The 26,195-nt window shown below is 34.1% G+C and overlaps 2 protein-coding genes across 6 annotated transcripts in view; both read left to right on the top strand.

Annotated features, from left to right (window-relative positions):
* The window catches only part of LOC101895658 (obscurin), an 80,856-nt gene that overhangs the window by 8,887 nt on the left and 45,774 nt on the right, over positions 1 to 26,195 (top strand). For 4 of the 5 annotated variants that reach the window (XM_011293672.3, XM_011293673.3, XM_011293675.3 and 1 more), the window contains exons 3-6: positions 7,198 to 7,343; positions 7,409 to 7,564; positions 7,826 to 7,996; positions 12,718 to 12,883. In XM_011293672.3, coding sequence (XP_011291974.1) covers positions 7,198 to 7,343; positions 7,409 to 7,564; positions 7,826 to 7,996; positions 12,718 to 12,883 — 639 coding nt within the window. Of the gene's footprint in view, positions 1 to 7,197; positions 7,344 to 7,408; positions 7,565 to 7,825; positions 7,997 to 12,717; positions 12,884 to 23,444; positions 23,565 to 26,195 lie in introns of those variants that run through there. The other variant, XM_011293674.3, reaches the window with a different exon arrangement.
* LOC101895476 (E3 ubiquitin-protein ligase rnf8-A-like) lies at positions 2,326 to 3,288 on the top strand. Its single transcript, XM_005182200.3, has 2 exons — positions 2,326 to 2,687; positions 2,809 to 3,288. Exons 1-2 carry the CDS (start codon positions 2,505 to 2,507, stop codon positions 3,274 to 3,276), a joined length of 651 nt encoding a protein of 216 aa, XP_005182257.1. The 5' UTR covers positions 2,326 to 2,504; the 3' UTR covers positions 3,277 to 3,288.

The following is a 26,195-nucleotide window of genomic DNA, read 5'->3' as shown; positions in this document are numbered from 1 at the left end:
AATAAAAAATATTTTCAGTTTTTTTTTTTAATAAAAAACATTTTAAAATTAAATATGCTGAAAATAAAATAAATAAAAAATATTGTAAATATTTAGAAATAGTAATGACCATATTTTATAATTTTTTATACAAAAAATGTTTATATTGTTATAAAAATAACATTAAAAAGGTTAAACAAATATTTTTTTTATTAATTAAAAGAAAGGTAAAACTTAAAAAATGATATTGAAACCTTTTCAAAATATTTCATAGCAATTTACAATATTTTTTTGATTCTTAGTATATTAAAGTTTAACATATTTGTTATTAAAAATCATTAAATATTTTAACAATTAAAAAAAAATAAAAAAATGGTATTTTAATATTATCGATCTATGTCCTAAGAATTTAATTAATTTTCTATAGATTTTTTGCATATTTACTATTTTTTATAAACAATTTTTAAAACTAAAGTTCAAAAATATATTCAGTGTGAGTTAAAAAAAAAAACTGCAACAAAGTCAAACGCCATAATTTTTACATTTTTTTTAAATTTTATTGAATGAAAGCAAAAATGTTGGAAATGGCATAAAATTTTAGAATGAGTTTAGTTTTTTTCCAATTGGTCACCTTTGGCACGAATTATGGCCTTCAAACGTCCAATGAAACCGTCAAATGTTGCTCTGCGGTATTTTGGCCCATTCCCGGCGAAGCGCTTGCTTGAGGTGATCGACACTTTGGTATTTTTTAGCGCCAACCTTGCTTTCCAAAATACTCCAGACACAATAGTCCAACGGATTGGTATCCGGAGATTTTGGTGGCCATTGTGAGCTGGAAATGTAGTGAGGAACCTAATTTTGTATTCGTTCTTGGGTGGCGCGTGCGGAGTGTGATGGTGTCCTGTTGGAATGTCCAAGGTCTGCGGACAAAATATTTGCGTTCTCAAGGCTTTAATACACCCTCCAGAATATTGTCAGTTATATTATTTATTTAATACGAGTGTAGAGCGGCCATCGGCTGTTATGGCGGCACACACCATCACCATTGCCGGCGTTTGAATTCTGGTGGCCAACCAAAGGTGCACATTTTCAGCTGACGTCTTTGGCGAGTAAACACGCATGTTTTCTCATCGGAGATAACCAAATTCGGCAGTTCACCACTTTCGGTAAAGCGAAGCAACTCTTTAGCTCTTTTGAGTCTGTTTTCTTTCTGTTGCGGTGTAAGTTCTTGCACTTTTTGGAATGGAATTTCAATGGCTTTACCCCGAGCTCATTTTTCAATATTTGCCGAATGGAATATTGCGATATGTTCAGCTCAAGAGCCGTTTTTCGGCCACTGGGACGCGGGTTTCGATCAAGTAGCTTCTTTACTTTTCGAACCATTTCTGCTGATGTTGCTGTTTTCTTCCGTCCACTTCCTTGATGTCGGGCTACGCTACCAGTATCACGGTAGCGATCGATGGGCGATGGTATTTATAGATTTATTCACATTTAAATGCTGGAGTGCTCTAACGATAGCCACCTGTGGTTTTCCAGCTGTGGTTTGGTATATGACTATTGAGGTCTGTGTTGGCATCTTGAGTTGAGATATGGAGGAGGTTCAGGAAATGTGTACTACAAGTGCAGGAAAAGTACTAAATAGTACTATATTTAGTACCATTTCATATTGGCGAGCATATGGTGTTTGACATCTGAAATTTGATATTCTGTTCATGTGAAGCCTGGTGATATGGAGGTGGTTTCGGAAGTTTGTATTACAATTGTACGAAAAGTACTAAATGGTATTAAATTTGGTCTTGGTTGAGGGGATAAATATGAAATTCCGAAATTTAATGTTAAGATAATTGTTGGTATCTGAGGTAGAGAGAACCATGTTGATTTGGAAATGTGTCCTATATTTGTACGAAATGTACCAAATGGTACTAAATTTGGTTTTGGGTGAGGGAATCTAGCTGAAATCCCTAGAGATAATTGTACCAAAAGTACTAAATGGTACTGAATTTGGTCTTAGTTGGAGGGATAGAAATACAATTCTGAAATTTAATGTATAGATAGTTGTTGGTATCTGAATTAAAAAAAGGATGTGGGTTTGGAAAAGCGTCCTACATTTGTGCGAAAAGTACTAAACAGTACTGGCTGAAGGAATAGGGCTGAAATCCTCAAATTTGATATTAAGATCTCTGTTGACATCTGGAATTGAGATATGGAGGTGGTTTTGGTATTGGTCCGATTTGAAGCCCCACGCATCAAATAAAATGCAACGTGTTTCACCGTTGGTTAAGCGACTCATATTAGATAAAATTTTAGAACAATTTTCACGAGTATGGCAATAATGGTTCTTAAAAGTTGATTTATCGGACTCAAGCTCAATTTAAAACCCAGAAATTCTCACGCTCTCTTTAAAATTCACATTTGAAACAAATGTCAACGGAATTAAAATATAGTTTTTTTTTTATTGAAATTTCTGTGTTGAAAAATTCTTCTTAAATTCTGTCTCCATTGAAGCATTTCCTCCAAGTTGTCAGATGTCAAATTCAACTACAGAACGTTGTGTCATTTGTTTGGATGAGAAACGGGAACCTATCAACATCTCCTGTGGCCATTCGTTTTGTAAGGAATGTTTTGGAATTTATAAAGGTTATCGGAAATATAATTGGGGTCGGAAATGTCCGATATGTCGTAGGGAACTGAAGCCCAAAAAACGGGATGTAAGTAGATTTCGTTCCAAAAAAAAAAAAAAAAAAAAAAAAAAAAAAAAATGGAGATAAACCTTTTTATTCTCTCTCTCTCTCTCTCTTCTAACCTTTCCACATGCTGCGTTGGGTCTAGTCCAAAATTGGCATAAACTCGTCACTTGACTCCAATCCCTCATCCTCTGCAGAATCGCTCAACAATTCAATGGCTACGAATTTATTAATGGAACATTTCATATCAATTGCCTCCAATGATACACTCAATACCTCAAATGCAAGTAGAGATCAAATTGCATTGGATGTCACCAATCCAATACCAAACTCAGAAACCGATTCAATGGAAATTTATGACAATGATGGCGATGATTTTGAAAACTATTTCAGTGACTCAGAAGAAGATGGAAATGACGATGATGCCATTTATGGTTTTGAGGAAAACTTATCGTGGAATGAACATTTCGAAGAGGATATAAACGTGGAACCAGAAGATTCCTATATTGCTCACAACGAGAGTTGGTATAGTACGGGTAGTGGCCAAGTTGATAATTTCAATGCCTCATCAGATGATTCGAAAATATATTTAGATTTAGACAATCAAACTTAAATAATGGCAAAAGGGAGGTGTTTTTTTTTTTGATTTTCGAAGGTGATTTAATGGTGAAAAGTCGATGTTTTCGTTGTTGACATTTCAAATTAAAGTCGATTCTAGATTTTTTGACGTTTGGTAGGCATCATGGTACAATTACTAAGGTAATCTCATGCAATCATATGATTACAATTTTTTTTATTTGATGTCCATAAATTGTAGACTGCATATTTTGTTGTTCTTCCTTAAATATGAGCGTACCCTGGCAAGAAATTTAGATTAATTTCCTACCAGATATTCTGTCATTTTAGAGGGCATAAACGTCAAGGAATAATGAAATTTAAAACAGAAAAGTAAAATATTAGCTTCAGAGGTCATGTAAAGCTTGATTATGGAATAATTGAATTTTGCTATGTAAAGGGTTGCCATATTCGAATTAGCAAATGAGTCTACTTCTGTTATTTTGTCATGCCTCATATGTCATACTAAATTTTCAGGCTTTCAAGGTTTTATACATTTTTCAAGTTTTGCCTTTTTCGGAAAGAATAACTGGAAAACGCTTACTTTTCACACTAGTGTTCAAAATCGTTTTGAGGTTTACCCTGGAGGATGTTAGTAACATAATTTCACAATGGACCCACATTCAATTTTTTTTTTCGTTCAAAACTATTTCAATTCTGCATATGTAAACCCTAAAAATCAACAGTGACCTCAAAATTAAAAAAGTTTTTACAAAACCACCACTTAATACAGCAGAGACCTCAAAATATCAAATTTTGTTATTCTAGCTCTATCCCTTTACCCAATACCCAATTTAGTGCCACTTGACCTAAAAATATCAAATTTTGTGATTCCAGCTCTATCCCCTCACCCAATACCAAATTTAGTACCTTTTAAAAAATTATAGCACACATTTCCAAAAGCACCTCCATTTCTTAACCACAGACACCAACAGTGACATCTACTCAATTTTCAAGATGTCAGCACTATTCCTCCAACCAATACCAAATTTAGTACTTTTCGAACAATTATAATACACATTACCAAAACCACCTTCATATCTTAATTCCTGATGCCAAAAGAGATCTCAATATCAGATATCCATTTAGTACCACTTAGTACTTTTCGAATAATTATGGTACAAATTTCCAAAAGCACCTCCATTTCTTAACCATAGACACCAACTGTGACATCTATATCTAATTTCAGAATTTCAGCTCCATTACCAAATTTAGCTCTTTCTCTCATCCACAGACACCAACATTGACACCCATATCAGATTTCAGAATTTCAGCTCTATCCCATCACCCAAAACCCAATTTTGTTCTATTTCGTAAATTATAGCATACATTTCCAAAAGAACTTCCATATCTTAATTCCAGTTACCAACATAACATTTCGGGATTCCAGCTCTACTCCTTCACTCAATACAAAATTACGTACAATTTAGTACTTTGCGAACACCTATAGTACGCATTATCAAACCCATCTCCAAGTCTCAACATTAGATATCAACATTGAATTTTTCAGAATTTTATCTCTATTCCTTTAATCAATATTAAATTTGGTACTATTTAGTACTTTTCGTACAATTCCATAACCACAAACATATGTCAAGGCTATCCATGAACAGCGACCCTAATACAAAATTTCAAACTGCAAACACTATCTGTTCACCCAATTACAAATTGTACCAAATTGAGTACAATTTAGTAATTTTCGTACACCTATCAAAAATCAACTTTAATTCTCAGACGTACCACCAACAGGAATGCCAATACCAAAACTTCGAAAATCCGGCTCGTCCCGTTTACCCTAAACCAAACTGTTTCAAATTTAGTACAGTTCGGACATTTTTTGTGTACTAAACTTTTCAAAAAACCACGTTCATATATATAAAATTTATTTCCCAACCTGGATTCTTGAGCTAAACAATTAGGCTTGCGATTTCTAAATTAAAAAAGTTTTAAAACTGTTTGGACAAAATAATTCACCGGAAGGAGAAGAAGAAGAATTGCAAGTCTTTGCAAGTAGAAATTTGTCTAGAAAGAATTTTCAACTCTCAAAAAGAGAACTGTCAAAATCTCTCTCTAGGATCCCTCTCTTGCAGCACTTTTGCGTTAACAGACAACTTCTGAGTAAAATTTTGTTACGATTTGAAACATTTTTGAAAACTTTATCCTAAAGTTTGTAACAATTTGCAAAAATTGTTACAAACTTTAGGATAAACATACACACCTATTAATGAAAATAATCCTATTTATAGTTTTCAAAAATATTTCAAATCGTAACAAAATTTTACTCAGACATTTCCGGATTTTTACTCAGACATTTCCAATTAAAAATATCCACCATTTGAGTGCTTACAACAATTTGTGGCCGTTCGCTCTGTGTGACTCTGTGGTCAAGGTATTATGTCTTTGTACATTTGTTTGTAACATAGAGAAGGAAGCGAGATAGACCCATAGTGCATTATGATGATCTACATAGAATCACATTCTGAGTTGGTTTGTGGATGTCCGTCCGTCTGTCCATTTATTTTTGTAAACAAAGTACAGGTCGCATTTATGGTCCGATTCAGATTCCGATTTGTTTGGCCCAAGGACGAACCCTGTCGGAATTGGTGATAATCGGATCAGATTTGGATATAGCTCCCATATCCGTTGTCGTCAGATTTCATAAATATTGTGCACCAATTGGGTATTATCATTCCGAATCAAATGAACTTTAGCAGACATGACCAAACTTAGTCCAAAAGTATGTCTGGCAATTTTTTGTGAATATCGATTCAGATTTAGATATAGCTCCCATATATTTTTTCTTTCGATTTTATTGTGCCCCGCGTGATTAATATTCGTCCAAATGGAATGGATTTCGGTACATCTGAGCGAATTCAGCCTACAAGCAAATTCTTCAAATTTGGTAAAAATCGATTCGACTTGTGATTTAAGTCCAAATATATTTATACATACCAAAACAATGATAAGATTGAGCCAGGTATAAAATCAACTACAGAAATACCTCAAATATTATGGAGAAAGGTTTAGATTTGGATATAGCTTTCATATGTATCTTTAACCGATTTCGGGTTAATTGTGCACCAAATGACCAATAACTGTCCAAAGGTCCGGAATTTTGGTACATTCGACCGAATGCAGTCTAGAAGCAAGTACATCGAATTCGGAGAAAATTGGTTTAGATATGGCTCCCATATATATGTTTCATCCGATTGGGTCTTTAAGTCCCTCACAATCATGTTTTGCATTCGACAACAACGATATTTGGTACCAGATATCTTTTAAAGTTCTATAATTTTATCGAGATCGGCTAAGATTTGGATGTAGCTCCAATGTATATCCTTAATCCGATTTCAGGTTTATTTTGCAAATAATGCCTAATATTTGCCCAAATGCAGAATTTCGGGACGTACGTTTCCATCTTGTGGAGCTAAGCTCCTATAATTTTTTTTAATATAATACTTCTCGAAGTGATGTATAAAAGATTAAAATGTCTAGGGTGTGGTGTAGCGTATCATATAGTCGCCCCCGCTCAACTTTTGACGTTTCTTTACTGGTTTGTTTCTTTTCTTTTGGTTTTCTTGCCATAATCTTTTTTTTTTTTGCTCTTCTCATTGTTCAATATTTTTGTTTCCAATGCATTTAATCTCATTTTAGTGATTTGAAGACATTTGCGTTACAGAAGGTAAGTTCAAATACCCTTAAAACTATGCTGGAGATCCAGAATTCTATTGAATATGCATCCTGGTAAAAACAATATTCAATAAAAATGAGTTTAATATTTTAAATCTCTTCAATCAACATTCTTTACCTTTCAATCCGAGTTCGACGTATTGCAAACATTTTATAAGGATTACAAAAAAAAAATTTAAATCTCTTGAAAACTTATGATGATTAACAAATTCCCTCAATCCTCTTGCAGGCATTTGATATTTTAGTTGTTAATAAGGATTTTAAATCAGAAGCCAGCGATTCGGTTACCCTGCAACGTGGTGATATTGTTGAGGTTCTCAAAACTTCTTCCGAAACGACGACGTCGACGACGACTGAGAGTAGTAGTTTAAAAAAGTAGGTGGTCTCTCTCTCTCTTCGTATAAAAGAAAAACTAAATTAATTGACTTCTTAATTTCTAGAGGTGTTCATGACAGTGATAAAACAGCCAAATGGTTAGTGCGCGTATTCGGTGACAATGCCAAAGAGGGTTGGGTGCCGCGTGACATTTTGGAGGATAGTTCTGTGTCGTCAATGCTGAATGGCAACGATAAAGAAAGTGCCGAATTACAAAAGAAGTATGTATGATGATATGCCGTTATCACGCTATTTTTCATTTATCCTTGTCTTGCTCCTTCTCGCTTACTTTCATTTCGCTCCATGAACAGAAAAAAAAAAACAAAAACATGCATGCATGCCATTCATTTTGCTTTTTGCGCTATTTCCCATTTTTTTCATTCGTTCGTCAATGCCTCTTTTCATTTCACTGATAATAATATCGTTCTCTCTCTCTCTCTCTCTCTCTTCCTCTTCTAATGTTTTGTTTCGTTCAATTTTAGGGCCGTTATACGAGAACTTTTAGATACTGAGGAGGAGTACGGTAGAGATTTACAAAATGTTGTAGATCGTTATATCAAGGCCGTTGATAGTGCCACAGCACCGAGGACCGTGCGTGATAGTAAGGATATCATATTTGGTAATTTCCAACAAATAGCCGAATTTCACAATAAGTAAGTTGCCGTTTTGTTGTTATCTTCATTTATTTGTAGTCGCTTTTAATTTCATTCTGCTTCCATTTCGCTTTCTTCATATTTATGAGGATTATTACTCTTCGTGATCACAATTAATGCGTTTGACGTTATGTGTGGGTATTATCGATAGCAAAGTCGGAAGGAATGTAAAGTGAATTTTTTGAGAAAGACGGTAGTAGAATAACTTAAATATTGTCAGCAATGTCAGCTCACAATTTGACTTTTCATTGCAGCCAACTTTGCATGTGTTATTATTTGTCTGCGTTGCCAACTGATGAGATTACCGTGCCGATGGCAACTATCTAAACGACGCCATAGAAAAACTGTTGGCAATGCCGCATTTTTGACAGTATTCGAGTACTAAATAGAAATGTGAACTATAATGTTTTAGAAACTATTTTTTGATACTAACTACTACCTTATAAACGGCCTGTAGAATATCGAGACATAACGTATTCATTTTAATTCATGGTAGAAAAATCCTGGTAGCCGCACCAACACATCTGGTGGTACAATGAACTGTCAAAAACTTTTTTGAACTCGAAAATTTGAATTAAAAATTATTTAAAATTGTTCAAACTACTGAAAAACACAAATCATAATCACCTTTGACTAACATTGTTTAAGAAAACCTTCATTTACATTTGCAGATTTTTTTTTAAATATTTTTGATATATCTATGTTCGCAAGTACTGTTGCATCTACCTATATGCTTCTCCGTGGTTTAATTATTTGCACACGACTTTGCAAAGTTCACACTCCAGAGGCTCAATTCTTGTTCCATAAAAATGTAAAATGAAAAATTTACAATGAAAAGTAATGTTAAATATAATTTTTTATAAGGGAAATATTTGTGTACCCTCGACTATATGATGCAATGGCCGTCATACACAACGCTGGCCATTTTTCAAATTTCCATTTCCCGAAATAAACAGGCATAAAGTTAGTCGGCCACCATATACACATTAAGTGAAAGCTCCCTAATACAATTAATGTTGGCGCCCAACAAAAGTCTTATTCTCTTTCTTTGACATTTACCGCCGCCATATACACTTTCAGTGGAAGTTCCCTAATACAATTGATGTTGGCGCCCAACAAAAGTCTCATTCTCTTTGTTAGACATTTAATTATAATTATTGTTGGCAATACTGCTTCTAGTGTGCAAAATTTCCTTCATTAATATTGGCGCCCAATCATAAAAGCCCTTTTAATGCAATATCATCTATATTATTTGATATGGCCAAAACGTGTCTCATCGAAATAACGGTTTTATACCATGGGTCTCTTTGGACCAAATCCGTTTCAGGACATTTGGAGCCGATCTAGCAATGTCCGTCCGTACGTCCGTCTGTCCGTCTGTCTGTATCTGGATGACTGGTGAGCACGATAACTCTCGAAGGTATTTGATCCAAAGTTGGTACATCGTAATATTATTGTCAAATTTTGATCGAGTTCGGAGATGGACAATATCGGTCCATTCCTTCTGGTACCTCCCCCACAAAATGTCAACATTTTCAAAGAAAATAATTTACTGCACAGAAAGTGAAAGGACAATCCGATTTTGTCCAATTTTGCAAATCTGAGTATTTTCATTAGTGCTAGGTCAGGTGCGAAAATCGACAATATCGGTCCACTCCATCAAGAACCTCCCCACGAAAGGTAAAAATCTTGAATATTCATGAAGCCCATAAAACGTGAAATTAATATCCGATTCCATTCAGACTTGGCACATCTCAATCTTTTTATCAATACAAGATCTGCCATAAATATGGTAGAGATGGGACCATTTCTTCTGGGACCACCCCAAAAAGGGTCGACGTTTTGTATAACTAAAACGATCATAAAATTCGAAATAAGCATCTGGTTTTCTTCAAATTACACATATCACAATATTTTTATTAAGCCAAGGACTGGTGTGAAGATGGAATATATCGGACCACTCATTCTGGTACCTCCCCCACAAAGGGTAAAAATGTTGAATATTCATGAAGCCCTTAAAACGCGAAATTAACATCCGATTCTATTCAGAGTTGGCCCCTCACAATATTTTCATCAACACAAGGTCTGTTATAAAGATGAGACCATTCCTTCTGGTACCTCCCACACAAAGGGTCGAAGTTTTGAATAACTAAAAACGATCATAAAATCCGAAATAAGCATCTGGTTTTCTTCAAATTACACATAACACAATATTTTTATTAACCAAAGGTCTGGGGTGATAATGGGATATATCGGTTTACTCCTACAGGTACCTCCCCCACAAAGGGTTAAAATTTTGAATATTCATGAAGCTCATGAAACGCGAAATTAACATCCGATTCAATTCAGACTTAGCATATCTTAATATTTTCATCAACACAAGATCTGTTATAAAGATGGTAGAGATCGGATCATACCTTCTGGTACCTCCCACACAAAGGGTCAAAGTTTTTAATAACCAAAACGATCATAAATGAAAATGGGATATATAGGTCTACTCCTTCAGGTACCTCCACCGCAAAGGGTCAACATTTTGAATATCCATGAAGATTTGGTACATCTTAATATTTCCATCAACACAAGATCTGTTATAAAGATGATAGAGATCGGATCATACCTTCTGGTACCTCCCATACAAAGGGTCAAAGTTTTTAATAACCAAAATGGTCATAAAATATGGAATAGGCTTCCGGTTCTCTTTATATTTCACACATCCCATTATTTCTACTAAAAAAAGATCTGCTGTGAAGATAGAATGTATCGGTCCACTCCATCAAGTACCTCCCCCACAAAGGGTAAAAATTTTGAATATCCATGAAGCTCACAGAGACGTGGACCTGCATAGACAATTTTCAGTCGCAGACTGCAGTGCCCATTACCAACATGAAATACGAAATTTGAAAGAATTCCGGAAAATAATGTATCTAAAGTCATCAGAATACCGAATATCGGAATGTACAGAATAAAGGAAGGTATCGAAGGCAATACGAAGACCTGGACCTGCATATACAATTTTCTGTCCTTCTGGTACCTCCCACACAAAGGATCAAAGTTTTAAATCACAAAAACGATCATAAAATCCGAAATAGGATTCCAGTTCTCTTTATATTTCACACATCCCATTATTTCTACTAGAAAAATATCTTCTGTGAAGATGGAATATATCGGTCCACTCCATTAAGTACCTCCCCACAAAGGGTACACATTTTGAATATCCATGAAGCTCACAAAGACGTGGACCTGCATAGACAATTTTCAGTCGTAGACTGTAGTACCCATTACCAACTTGAAATACGAAATTTGAAAGAATTCCGGTAAATAATGTATCTAAAATCATCAAAATACCGAATATAGGAAGGTACAGAATAAAGGAAGGTACCGACGGCAATACGAAGACCTGGACCTGCATACACAATTTTCTGTCCTTCTGGTACCTCCCACACAAAGGATCAAAGTTTTAAATAACAAAAACGATCATAAAATCTGAAATAGGCTTCCAATTCTCTTTAAATTTCACACATCCCATTATTTCTACTAAAAAAGATCTGCTGTGAAAAGAATATATCGGTCCACTCCATTAAGTACCTCCCCCACAAAGGGTAAACATTTTGAATATCCATGAAGCTCACAAAGACGTGGACCTGAATAGACTGAAGTAAAAATACGAAATTTGAAACAATTCCGGTAAATAATGTATCTAAAATCATCAAAATACCGAATATAGGACGGTACCGATATATGGGAGATATACGAAGACCTGGACCTGCATAGACGATTTTCTGTCACACACTGAAGTACCCATTAACAACTTCAAATACGAAATTTCAAAAAAAAAAAAAAATTCGGTGAATATTCTACCTAAAATCGTAAAAATACCGAATATAGGGAGGTACTAATATGTGGGCCCTATATGAAGACCTGTACCTGCATTGACAATTTTCTGCCATAGACTTTAGTTCCCATTACGAACTCTAAATACGAAATTTGAAACAGCTCCGGTGAATAATGTCGCTGAAATCATCAAAATACCGAATATAGGGAGGGGGATAAACGAAGACCTGAACCTTCATAGACAATGTTCCGTTATAGACTGTAGCTCCCATTACGACCTCTAAATACGAAATTTTAAACAACTCTGGTGAATAATGTCGGCGAAAAACCATCAAAATGCCGAATATTGGGAGGTACCGTTATATGGGGGCCATACGATAGCGTGGACCGTTATAGCCCATCCTCGAACGTGACCTGCCTGCAGACAACACTCCCCATTTTTGTAGGGCTATTTGATTTTTAAACAAGAAACTTTCAAACCCTGGTAGTATATAATTTTATATGTACTGTACGACCAACAGACGATGTACTGTACAACCAATATACGCTATACTGTACAAAATTGCCATTTAATTACACCTAGTATATCCATATTGCTAGGCGACTTATTTTTAATAAAATATGTTGAGCCCAAAAAACAAAAACTGCATGCGTACAATTGTATATGTACTGTACAAACAAAATACTGTATGAAATTCTTTTTTTTTTTCGTCTTTTGTTCTATTTATTTATTTATTTTTTTTTTTTTTGATAAAATACCGCCAAACGTCAAACGCTTTATTTGTGACACTCATAGCTTCGCCCATCTCTGCACCGAAATATTTTCATTTTCTCATCAATTTTTATTTTTTTTTTGAAAAACTCAAAACTAATTTTAATTGCCATCCTAGGGTATTTAACGATGGCGTCAAATACTATGCGGACAAACCGAATATGGTTGTCAAGACCTTTTTGCGATTGGAACGAGACTTTGATATGCATGTCAAGTATTGCAAAACCGAACCGTTGGCTCAAGAATTTCTAACATCGAATCGAGAGGCTTTTACATTTTTTCAGGTAAATTTTTTTTCTATTTTAACCATTTTGAACGATTAAAATTAGTGCTCTGTTACAGAACCTGACAAGGTTTAAAAATTTTTTGATTTAAAAAAAAATTGTTAAAAATTTTAAATTCTTGCAGTTCTAGAACAGAGCAAAAAATAAACTGGAATTTGCCAGCTCACCGTGGCCGCAAACGTCATTAACCATTCACGGAAAACAAAAAAGACAAAACATAAAAATTTATTTTCAAAAATAGACATTTTATTTTGGGATATTTTTAAATAAATAACGCCTCCATTCACCTATTTTGATGGCGATGATGATGAAGGTGGTGGTGGTGATGATGATGATGCCACTGCTGCTAATGTTATTACTGCCGCCTTGAAGAAGATCAAGTGATGTTGGAGACTCATTTTCACTCCCACCACAGTTTCTGTCATACCTTAGGGGACATGGCTGCAGTGCCGGCCAGCCAACTCATTATACACCTGCATATTTTTTTGTTCTAGATTTTTTTTATTATTTTTTCTTTCTTCCTAATTTTGTATCTTTTTTCTTGTGGAAATTTTTGTTTGGCTGCCGGCTGAATGGAAAGGAGTTCAAGTTCATCGAATCACCTAAATTTTGAAATTTATTAGGTGTAATGTAAATTCAATTTGTGTTATTTACATTTCTTTTCTCAAAAATTAAGTGGAGGCCCTTTTCCCCTACATAAGTTGCCCTCAAGGCCATTGAAAAAGAAATGAGCCATAAATTATCCGCTTGACCTAGAGATTCGTATCCCCAAAAATGTGTGTTCGAATTTTATGTTCTTCCACTTTTGTGTTTTTTTAATTCGTTTTTAATTTAGTTTAAGAGTATCTGTTAGAGATTTTCCATCGCCCCTGTTGATAGTTGGAATTATCTTGTTGATATTGAAAGTTCATTGGAATATGTATTGAGTCGTTCCCTTCATTTCAATTCTCAACATTGAAAATAAACAAAACAAAAATTGATTGTTATTGTGTCAGTGATTAGCAGATGCCCTTCTATTCTGGCCACATCCATGAACTCTTTCAACGTGTCAGCTTTGGGGTCTACCTCTGCACTAGGGTGGATATTAGTGTGGGATACAAATTAATACAGATTTTTATAGTTTATAGGTTTTTTCTTTGACACCACTGCCCCATAGAGAAGTATTGGGCGCCACTTTGGCTAACTTTTTAAAAAACAATCTTTTTTTTATAGGTTTACCACTTCTGATACCTCCCCCACAAAGGGTCAAAATTTTGAATATCCATGAAGCTTATAAAGCGCGAAATTAACATCCGAATTCATTCAGACTTTTCGAACAATAATCTCAACACCAGATAGCATCAAAATATCGGGATTCTAGCTCAATCCTTTCACCCATTACCCAATTAATGTACACATTTCAAAAATCACCTCCATATACCAGAACCAGATACCAACGCTGAAAATTTCGGGATTCCAGCTCAATTCCTTCACCCCAATGTCAAATCTAATACCAAATTTAACTTTTCGTACAGAAATGGAATGCATTTCCAAATCTCAAACACAAACACCATGAGCAATCTAAATATCAAATTTAAGAATTTTATCTCTATCCCTTCACCCGATACCAAATTTAGTACCACATAGTACTGTTCGAAATTGCACCTATCCAAAACTACCTCAATATCTTAACCACAAACACCAACAGTGATATTTATATCAAATTTCATAATTTGCGCTTCATTCCTTCAACCAATACCACAATTAGTACCACTTAGTACTTTTCGTACAAATAAAGGATGCATTTTCAAACCACCGCCAAATCTCAAACACATATACCAACAGTTATCTGAATATCAATTTTCAGACTTTTATATATATTCCTTCAACCAAAACCACATTTAGTACAATTTACTTTTTACTTTTCGTACGATTATAGTACACATTTTCGAAACCACCACGAATTGTTTAAGAATCCATGCTAGAAGTTCTTTCTAAGCACATTACCTCCTGTACTCCCGATATTCGATATTTTGATGATTTAAGTGACATTATTCACTGGAATTGTTCAAATTTCGCATTTAAAGTTCGGAATCATTTCTACTGCCTATGACCTAAATTACTTATGCAGGACAACGTTTTCGTATAGCCCCCATATAACGGGTTTCTTTTGAGCCGTATTTGTTTTAAAGTTTTAAGTTTCTTCCAAATGGTGGAGGGTATAAAATGTTCGGTCCCGCCCAACTTAATGTTTTTATACCCTCCACCATACTATGGAAGGTATATTAACTTTGTCATTCCGTTTGTAACTCCTCGAAATACTCATGTCAGACCCAACAAAGTATATATATTCTTGATCAGCGTAAAATTCTAAGTCGATTTAGCAATGTCTGTCTGTCTGTCCGTCCGTCCGTCCGCCTGTCTGTCCGTCCGTCTGTTGTAATCCCGCTATCTTTCGAACGAACTGAGATAGATGACTAAAATTTTGCACACATTTTTATTTTTCCAGTAGGCAGGTTTAGTTCGTAAATGGGCCATGTAGGTCCACGTTTTCATATAGCCCCCATATAACGGTACCTCCCGATATTCGGTATTTCGATGATTTTAGCGACAGTATTCACCGGAATTGTTTCAAATTTGGTATTTGAAGTTCCAAATGGATACTACAGTCTAAGATAGAAAATTGTCTGTGCAAGTCCATGTCTTCGTATAGCCCCCATATAACGGTACCTACCGATATTCGGTATTTTGATGATTTTAGCGACCTTTTTCCCGGAAGTAATTTAAAATTTGGTATTTGAAGTTCAAAATGGATACTACACCCTCAGACAGAAAATTTTCTGTGTAGGTTCACGTCTTCGTATAGCCCCCACATAACGGTACCTCCCTATATTCGGTATTTTGATGATTTTAGCGACATTATTCACCGGAATTGTTTCAAAATTGGTATTTGAAGTTCGTTATGGGAACTACAGTCTGTGACAGAAAATTGTCTGTGCGGGTCCAGGTCTTCGTATAGGCCCCATATATCAGTACCTCCTTATATTCGGTATTTTGACGATTTTTGGTGCAATACCCACCGAAATTGTTTGAGATGTGGTATTTGAAGTTCGTAATGGATGCTACAGCCTGTAGCCGAAAATTGTCGATGCTGGTCCAAGTCTTCGAACAGCTCCGATATACCATATTTTGATGATTTTAGCTACATTATTCACCGTTTATTTCAAGTTTCGAATTTGAATATGGTATTGGCTTATGAGGCAGGTAAGTTCGTAAATGGGCCTGTAGATCCACGTTTTCATATAGCCCCCATATAACGGTACCTCCCGATATTCGGTATTTTGATGATTTTAGCGACATTATTCACCTGAATTGTTCCAAATTTGGCATTTGAAGTTCGAAATGGATACTACAGCCTGAGACAGGACATTGTCTGTGCAAGTCCATATCTTCGTATAGCCCCCACATGTAATGTAATGGTATCTCCCTATATTCGGGGCATTTTGATGATTTTAGCGACATTAGTAATCGGAATTGTTTCAAATTTGATATTTGAAGTTCCAAAGGGATATTACAGCCTGAGACAGAAAATTGCCTGTGCAAGTCCACGTCTTCGTATAGCCCCCATATAACGGTACCTCCCTATATTCGGCATTTTGATAATTTTAGCGTCATTATTCACCGTATTTATTACGTATTTAGAGTTCGTAATGAAACTACAGTCTGTGACAGGAAATTGTCTATGCAGGCCCAGGTCTTCGTATAGCTCCGATATAACGGTACCTCCCTCTGTACGATATTTTGAAGATTTTGGCTACATTATTCACCGTTTATTTCAGGTTTCGAATTTGAATATGGTAATCGCTTGTGACAAACAATGCCTATGTAGGTACACGTCGTACAGACCCTAATATAACGGCTATTTTCGGTATTTTTAATATGTTAACAGAATTTTTGGCGAATGTTACCTTTTTGAATATTTCCAAATTCGTTCTAAATGGTGGGGGGGGGGGGGTATTCAAAGTTCGACCCGGCCGAACTTACTGCTTTTTTACGTGTTTTCCATTAAATTATTTAAATTTGCTTGAAAACATCCCAAAGCCCCTATCCATCCTAATGTCTAACACACCGTTTATTTCCAACAACACCTTCAAAATTTTTTTATATCGTTCTGTTTATTTTTATATATCACATACTAAATATTTCTAGGCGGTCAATTGATTTGTTTTTGTTTCTTAATTTTCTCTATTAGTTTCCTATTTATTCTGGAAAACTCCATATTGACTAAAAATATTTTCCTAATAAAATTAATAAACAAATAAAAGCTCCCCATTTAGGGGAGGACAAAATGTTCACAGATTGTAACTTTCCCATCGCCACAATTGTTTCTCCATTCCAGACATCATTGGTTTAATTTGGAAAGATTTATTTGAATTCTTTTGCATTTTTTAGAAGATCTGCAGTTAGGTATGACGTCTGTCAGTACGTCCCATCTGTTTTTGAATAGAGAAAATTTAGGGAAACATTAGTGAAAACAACAGAGGACAGAGAAAAGCTTTCATTTCCGTTGGTAATGCGTAAACAATTCGTTTTGGCGATCATTCTTCGTTCGTTCGCTCGCAATGCCACTGAGATGCGTTGAAAACTTTGCGATTGGCAAAAAAACATTTCAGAATGAGCGAACTTTTTTTTGGGGGGATCTAAAGAGCTTTTTGAGAGCACGATAAATTTGAAAAAAAGTATTTTCATAATTATTGACGAAGACATTATGTGCGTTTGTGTGAGTGGGGGGGATTATTCATGTGCCAATGCGAGGAGGAGTGGAGGAGGTCGGACGGGTTGAATGTTTGTTGTATGATATGAACACATGCCACACACAACACTTTATAGATACATGTACATACATATGTATAGTGTGGTACATATAGCCTCTCATATATGTATGCATGAGGTTGATTATTTGAAAATTCATTGCGGTCAACCCAATTTGTATTGGACTAAACAACCAAAAATATTGTAATTTTTATGCATTAAATCAAATAAATAAAAAAAAAAACAACAAACAACAATAACAAAAAACACTCATTAATGGGAAATTTAATTAGAAATGTTGTAAATCAATTTTAATGTACAACAAATGAAAAAAAAAAAACTATTTAAAATCTATAAAACCGATTTAGAGAGCAAAAAAGAAAAATTTCCTATGGTGGCGGGATCAAACCTCAAATTGCGTTCGGTTCAAGAATCAGAAATTAAAGCAAAAATCAGAGTCAGAGTGTACTTTAACGGAAAATTAAAAAAAAAACCAGTGAAGAAAGTCTTAAAGTCGGGCGGGGCCGACTTTATGATACCCTACACCACTTTGCTAATTTAGTAGAGCTCCGCATAACAATTAAAAGTTTTTATGGGAGAATTCAATCATACACGCTGTGACTATAATTATAATTTAAAGTTCAAAGGCCTAATTATGCCGAAGCATTTGTATCTTTTAAATTCGGAATTATATTGTCCATTTGGTGCACAATTAATTTGAAATCGGATAAAGATATATATGGGATCTATATTCAAATCTGAACCGATCTCGATAAAATTTGGCAAAGATATTTCTGAGCTGTATTTGATATATTTCCCTGAATATCGTTGTTACGGAGTGCATATTACGGCTGTGGGTAACAAATATAACAAATCGGATGAACAATATATATGGGAGCTATAGCTATATCTGAACCGATCTTCACCAAAATTTGACATATTAGCTTCTAGACTCAATTCGGTCGTAAGTGCCAAATTCCATCCCGTTTGGACAAATATTAGACGTTTGGTGCACAATAAAAGGTAAATCGGATGAAGTCATGTATGGGAGGTATTTCCAAATCTGAACCGATCTTGATAAAATTTAGCAAAGATATTTCTCTGAGCTGTATTTGATATATTTCTCCAAATATTGTTGTTACAGAGTGCATATTACGGCAGCGGTGGGCAAAAATAACAAATCGGATGAACAGTATATATGGGAGCTATAGCTATATCTGAACCGATTTCGTTCAAATTAGGCATACATATTTTCAGGCCTAATTTGTTTGTATATGCAAAATTCCATACAATTCTGATATTACACGTTTGGTGCACAATAAAAGGCAAATCGGACGAAGATATATATGGGAGCTATATCTAAATTTTGATCCATTATCTCCAATTTCAATAGGGTTCGTCCTTGGGCCAAACAAAAATTCTTTGCAAAATTTCATCTGGATCGGGCAATAAATGCGACCTGTACTTTGTTTACAAAAATACATGGACATGGAGACGGACGGACGGACGGACAGACGGACGGACGGACATGCATAAATCGACTCAGAATGTGATTCGATGCAGATCATGAAAAGGAACTATGGGTCTATCTCGTTTCCTTCTGCCTGTTACAAACAAATGCACAAGGACATAATACCCTGACCACCTTGTGGTGTAGGGTATAAAAACAAGTAAAAAAACTAGCTAAGATCCGGCTTGAACTTTATATATCCTCCACCTTTTGGAAGAAACTTGAAAAATTAAAAAAAAAAGTTAAGAAGCAGTAAGTTCGACCGGGACGAACTTCGAATACCCTCCACCATTTGGTACAAATTTGGCAATTTTCAAAAAAATAAAATCCGTTAAAAATTCTGTTAAAATCTTAAAAATAACGAATGTAGCCGTATATTAGGGTCTATACGACGACATGAACCGGCACAGACAATTTTCTGGCATAGGCTGTGTATCCATTACGAACTTCAAATACAAAATGTGAAATATTTCTGGTAAATAATGTCGCTAAAATCATCAAAATACCGAATATTGGGGGGTACCGTATATGGGGGCTATTCGAAGTAGGTCAACGTCTTCGATGCTCATTTTCTGTCTTGGGATGTAGTATCCATTACGAACCTCAAATACCAAATTTGAAACAATACAGGTGAATAATGTCGCTAAAATCATTAAAATACCGAATATCGAGAGGTACCCTTAAATGGGGGCTATACGAAGGCGTGGACCTGCATAGACAATTTTCTGTCATAGGCTGTAGTATCCATTGCGAACTTCAAATAGCAAATTGGAACAATTCCGGTGAATAGTGAAGCTAAAATCATCAAAATACCGAATATTGGGAGGTACCGTTATATTGGGGCTATACGAAGACGTGAACCTGCACAAACAATTTTTGTCATAGGCTGAAGTGTCCATTACGAACTTCAAATACCAAATTTGAAATAATTCCGGTAAATAATGTCGCTAAAATTATCAAAATTCTGAATATTGGGAGGTACCGCTATATGGGGGATATAGGAAGACGTAAACTTACATGGTCCATTTTCTGTCCCAAGCCGTAGTGCCAATTACGAACTTCGAATACCAATTTTGAAGCAATTCCGGTAAATAATGTCGCAAAAATCATCAAAATACCGAATATCGGGAGGTACCGTTATATGGTGGCTATACGAAGACGTGGACCTATATGGCTCATTTTCAATACCAAAAGTCCTGCAGACATAATACAAATTTGAGTACAATTTTCTCAACCTACTTCATTTCCTTCGGAAGCTAAAGTGATTTCCACAGCCGGATAGACGGACGGACGGACAGACGGACGGACAGACGGACGGATAGACGGACGGACATTGCTAAATCGACATAGAATTTTATGCTGATCAAGAATATATACACTTTGTGGGGTCTAAAATGTATATTTCGAGGTGTTACCGGAACGGAATGACAAGCTTAATATACCCTCCATACTATGGTGGATGATATAAAAATACTTTCGGTATGGTGGCGAGATCAAACCTAAAATTGGGTCCAGACTTTGGCGAATGTTCAGTTCAAGAATAATAAATCTTAAACAAATTCAGAGTTAGAGTGTACTTTAACGGGAAAACAAAAAAAAAAAAAAGGAAAAAAGTAGCTATGTTCCGGACGGGCCGAACTTTTTGGAAGAAACTTAAAAAATTTCAAAAAAAAAATCAGTGGAAAATACCGCTTAAGTGAAAACCTTTATGTCGGGGCGATATACGAACACGTAGTCCTGCATAAGTAATTTATGTCACGGTTTAAAACTATACCTACGAAATTTAGAACAATTCTGGTGAGTAATATCGCAAAAATCCTGAAAATACCATGTATAAAAAACCTTATGAAGATTTTCTTTCTTTGGGGGAAATCATTGGAAATCAGAAAGAAATAATCTGCGTATACGTGATATCAAATATATGCAATTTATGAAATCACTCATACGTTTAGGAACTGGTGTACTGAACTGTTCGACACAACTCTACTCTTTCGACAATAACGAATTTTTAGAAGTATAGAAGGGCTACTTTCTGCTGATAAGGCTTAAGACTATCAACAGAAGACCTTAAGAGGCTCTCTGTTAATAGAAGGTCATCTGATATAAAGACACCTTTTTAAACAAAACTCTAGGAAGGTTCTCTTTGTATGCCTTAAAAACTAGAGAAGCGTTTCTGTCTTTTGCTCTGTGTGTTGTATCCATAAACGAAACCCCAGAAGGTGCTCCTCCAAAAATTCTCTTTATAGAAATCCCTTTTAAAATGTTTGATCGTCAACGGATTTTTTTTTTCAAAAAATTCTGACGAATCTCAATTGATTCCAATTGGTTAGGAAAATGCGACTGGAACTTTTTTTTTACGAAAATCTGTTAGTTTTTCTCAGTTTTTATACCCTCCTCTCTAGCTTCCGAACGAAATGAAGTAGATTGATAAAATTTTACTCAAATGTATATTATGTCTGCAGAACTTTTGGTATTAAAAATGGGTCATGTAGGTCCACGTTTCGGTATAGCTCCCATATAACGGTACCCCACGATATTCGGTATTTTGATGATTTTAGCGGCATTATTCACCGGAATTGTTTCAAATTTGATATTTGAAGTTCGAAATGGATACTACAGCCTAAGACAGAAAATTGTCTGTGCAGGTCCACGTCTTCGTATAGTCCCCATATAATGGTACCTTCCGATACTCCATATTTTGATGATTTTAGAGACATTATTTACCGGAACTATTCCAAATGTTGTATTTGAAGTTCGTCATGAATACTACAGCCTATGACAGAAAATTGTCTGTGCAGATCTACGTCTTCGTATAGCCCCCATATAACGGAACCCCCGATATTCGGTATTTTCATGATTTTAGCGACATAATTCACCGAAATTGTTTCAAATTTGGTATCTGAAGTTCGAAGTGGATACTACTTTCTATGACAGGAGATTGTCTTTGCAGGTCCACGTCTTCGTATATCCCCCATATAACGGTACCCCCCGATATTCGGTATTTTGATGATTTTAGCCACATTTTTTACCGGAATTGTTTCAAATTTTGTATTTGAAGTTCATTATAGATACTTCAGCCTATGGCAGGAAATGAGCCATGTAGGTCCACGTCTTCATATAGCTCCTATATAACGGTACCTCCCGATATTGGGTATTCTGATGATTTTAGAGACATTATTTACCGGAACTATTTCAAATTTGGTATTTGAATTTCATAATGACTACTACAGTCTATGGCAGAAAATTGTCTGTGCAGGTCCACATTTTGGTATGGCCGCATATAATGGTAACTCCCTGTAGCTACATTATTCACCGATTTTTTTTTTTTCAAGTTTCGAATTTGATTATTGTAATGACAAAAGTTCCTATGCAGGTCCACGTCGTCATTTAGAAACTAATATGAAGACCACATTTGGTATTTTTAAGATTTTAACAGAATTTTTAACTTATTTTATTATTTATTTATTTTTTTGGAAATTCCTATATTCGTTCCAAATGGTGGAGGGTATTCAAAGTTCGGCCCGGACGAATGTCAAGTGCTTTGTATACTTTTTGAATTTTATATATTTGGTCCTTCGAGCTCTCATTTGGTGCAATTGGGTGTAATTGATTCGGTTCTTTTACTTTTTATACAAAATATTTTTTGTGACGGTGGATGCTTTAAAATGGCATCAGACATTTATTGCTCGAAGCCATCCTTGGGCAAAAAAAAAATGCAAAAAAAAAATGCAAAAACAAATTTAAAAAAAAAGAAAAAAACATTCAACAAGTGTTTTTTCTTTCTACTAAAAATAATTAAGAAATAATTTCTTGCAAAATGTAATTTGTTCAAGCAATTAAGCGAAAAGCTTTACAAGTTCAGAGAGCAACAACACCAATAATCACTTTTCGAAATGAAATTTAGAGAGGGGTTTAAGAGGTGGTTTTGGTGAGGTTTTCCAAAAAGTCAATTATTTGGAAAATATGTAAAGAAAGTCCCCAACTTGTTTTCCCAATTTCCAATTTTCATTTTTTTGGTTTTTCTCTTCTTTTGCAATGATTATTTAAAATAGAGACCAAAGACATAATATTTATATTTAGAACTTTTTTTTCGTACAAAAAAAAAAAAAAAGAAAAAAAAAAGCGCGCCGCCAACAACATGACGATGGTGATGATGAAGATCATGATTTGTTGTTGTTATTGGGTGGCTGACGATGGTGAGCAGATGGGAGGGAAATTGGTTGCTTGGCCGTTTCGCCGTTTGACCGCCTTGGAAGCTTTTTCTGAAAGTTCAACCCGACCCACTCAGTCACTCTTTAGACGTGCTGGTGTTCGTGTCGCGCTGAAACACTGTGTCTGTCTAACCGTGGGGATCTAACGTGGTGGATAAGTTTTTTTTAGGTGGATATTTAATTTTTTCAAAAAAAAAAAGAAATATTTTTTTTTCCAAAAAACAAAAAATAAATAACAACTCACAAGAGCAACAAAAACAAAAAGCGTTATATATAAAAGTATACATTTTTAAGGAGATATATATTCTCATGGTGATCGCTAGCATTTAATGCGTTTGTGTGTGAGACTTGATTTATGTGTGTGTGTGTGTGCGTGTTTTAGACCAAATTGATATATGTATTGAAATATAAAGTGAAATATATATCATAAAAAAAACAACAACGAAAATATATATCTAAAAGAATTATATAAAAAAATATATTTCAATTGAATGGATTTTCAAGTTGAAGAAATTTCTAAAAAAAATTGTGAAATAAAAAAAATATTTAATTTTTTTTTTAAACCTTACATTACCAATATTTGAAAGTGAGTTTTTTGAATAATTAACAAAATACATATGTTTATATATATATATATACTCCCACCAAATGACAAATTCGGTTATACATAGATATAAAAAATCTGCTGCTGTCAATCAACAAATTTTAATTTAAAATATAATTTTTTTTCTAAAAAGTTTAAAAACTAAAAAAAATAATTATAAATAATTAAAAAAAGTCGGATTTGAAGAAATAATAAAAAAAAATTAAATAAAAAATAATTAAATACTAAACAAATTTCAATCAAATTATTTTAATTTAAATATCAATTTTTTATAAAAAAAAATTTTGAAACTAAAAAAATAATAATAAATAATTAAAAAAACAGATTTAAAAAAAATAATAACAAATTATAATTAAATAAAAAATAATTAAATACTAAACAAATTTCAATCAAAAAATTTAAATTTAAATATCAATTTTTTTTATAAAAAAAATTTTAAAGCTAAAAGAATAATAATAAATAATAAAAAAAACAGATTTAAAAAAAATAATAAAAAATTATAATTAAATAAAAAAAAATAAAAACCAAACAAATTTAATTAAAATAAATACATCAAATTAAATTAATTAAATTTTTATTAACTTAATTAAATTATTATTAAATTAAAATTTAAATTAATTTATTAAAAAATAAATAAAATAAATTATATATAAAAAATAACTCTGTTACAGTCAATAAAATTCATAAATATACAAAATTTTTTAAAAAAAACTTCAAAATTACAACATTTGAAAAATTAAAAAAAAAATCCCTTTTAAAATTTCTCCTCCATTCAATTTTGGATACCGCTGCTGCTCTGTTCAATATTTCTACCTCTCTTTTTTTGGTGGATTATTTTCAATTCATAAAATTCAACTTCCTATCCGTTCGTGATTTTGTTTGTTTTTTTCGTTTTTGGAACCGAATGCTATTTGTGTTGTGATTTGGACATTCATATGGACGTATGTATGTATGTACACTTGTGTGTTTAAATATTAGCAACTGAAATGAAAAAAAAAAAAAAATTAAAAAAAACTGGGTGCCTTTTTCTATGGTTGGCATATGATTTGTTGTTTTTTTTTTCTTTTTCAAAATAATATCTAATTTTTATTTGCCAGTTTTATATTTTCATAAAGCTAAAAAGCAAGGCAAAAGAAAAAAAAAACGAGAGACGAGAGACGAATATCAACGCCCACCACCAATTTTATTCAAATGTTTTTTTTTTTCTAGGTCAAAAGTTTTGTTAAAAAACAACACAAATTTGTTAATAAACTTTGCCATATCCACACTTTTTATTTGCTAGGGAAATTAGCCATAAACATGGGCGTAGTTGGAAGGGGGATAGGAAAGCTTTTTTATATTTTTATAAAATACATATGTGAACATATTCTCTGGGTCAAGATTGTTGTTTTGGCGTCATAAATCTTGAAATTTTCACTAATCTCTCATAAGAAGATGGTCTTAAAAATCTGATACCAAAATAAAAAAAAAAAAACAAGTAAAAAAGCTGTAAGTTCGGCCGGGCTGAACTTTGAATACCCTCCACCATTTAGAACGAATTTGAAAATTTTCGAAAAAGATAACATTCGCCAAAAAATTCTGTTAACATTTTAAAAATACTGAATATAGCCGTTATATTAGGGCCTGTACGACGTGCACCTACATAGGCATTGTTTGTCACAAGCCATTACCATATTCAAATTCGAAACTTGAAATAAACGGAATAATGTAGCCAAAATCATCAAAATACCGTACATAGGGAGGTAACGTTAAAAAGAAGCTATACGAAGACCTGGACCTGCATAGATAATTTTCTGTCACAGGCTGTATCTTCCATGACGAACTTCAAATACGACATCTCAAACAATTTCGTTGAGTATTGTACCTAAAATCGTCAACAAACCGAATATAAGGAGGTACTGATATATGGGGCCTATACAAAGACCTGGACCTGCATAGACAATTTTCTGCCTTAGGATGTAGTATCCACTACGAACTTCAAACACCAAATTTGAAACAATTCCGGTGAATAATTTCGCTAAAATCCTGAAAATACCGAATATTGGTAGGTACTGTTATATGGGGGCTATACGAAGACGTGGACTTGCATAGACAATTTTCTGTCTTAGGCTGTAGTATCCATTTCGAACTTCAAATGCCAAATTTGAAACAATTCCGGTGAATAATGTCGCTAAAATCATCAAAATACCGCATATC

Source organism: Musca domestica, unplaced genomic scaffold (assembly GCF_030504385.1).
Source record: "Musca domestica strain aabys unplaced genomic scaffold, Musca_domestica.polishedcontigs.V.1.1 8, whole genome shotgun sequence".
NCBI classification, from domain to species: Eukaryota; Metazoa; Arthropoda; class Insecta; order Diptera; family Muscidae; genus Musca; species Musca domestica.
This window is presented reverse-complemented; position numbering and strand designations above follow the sequence as displayed.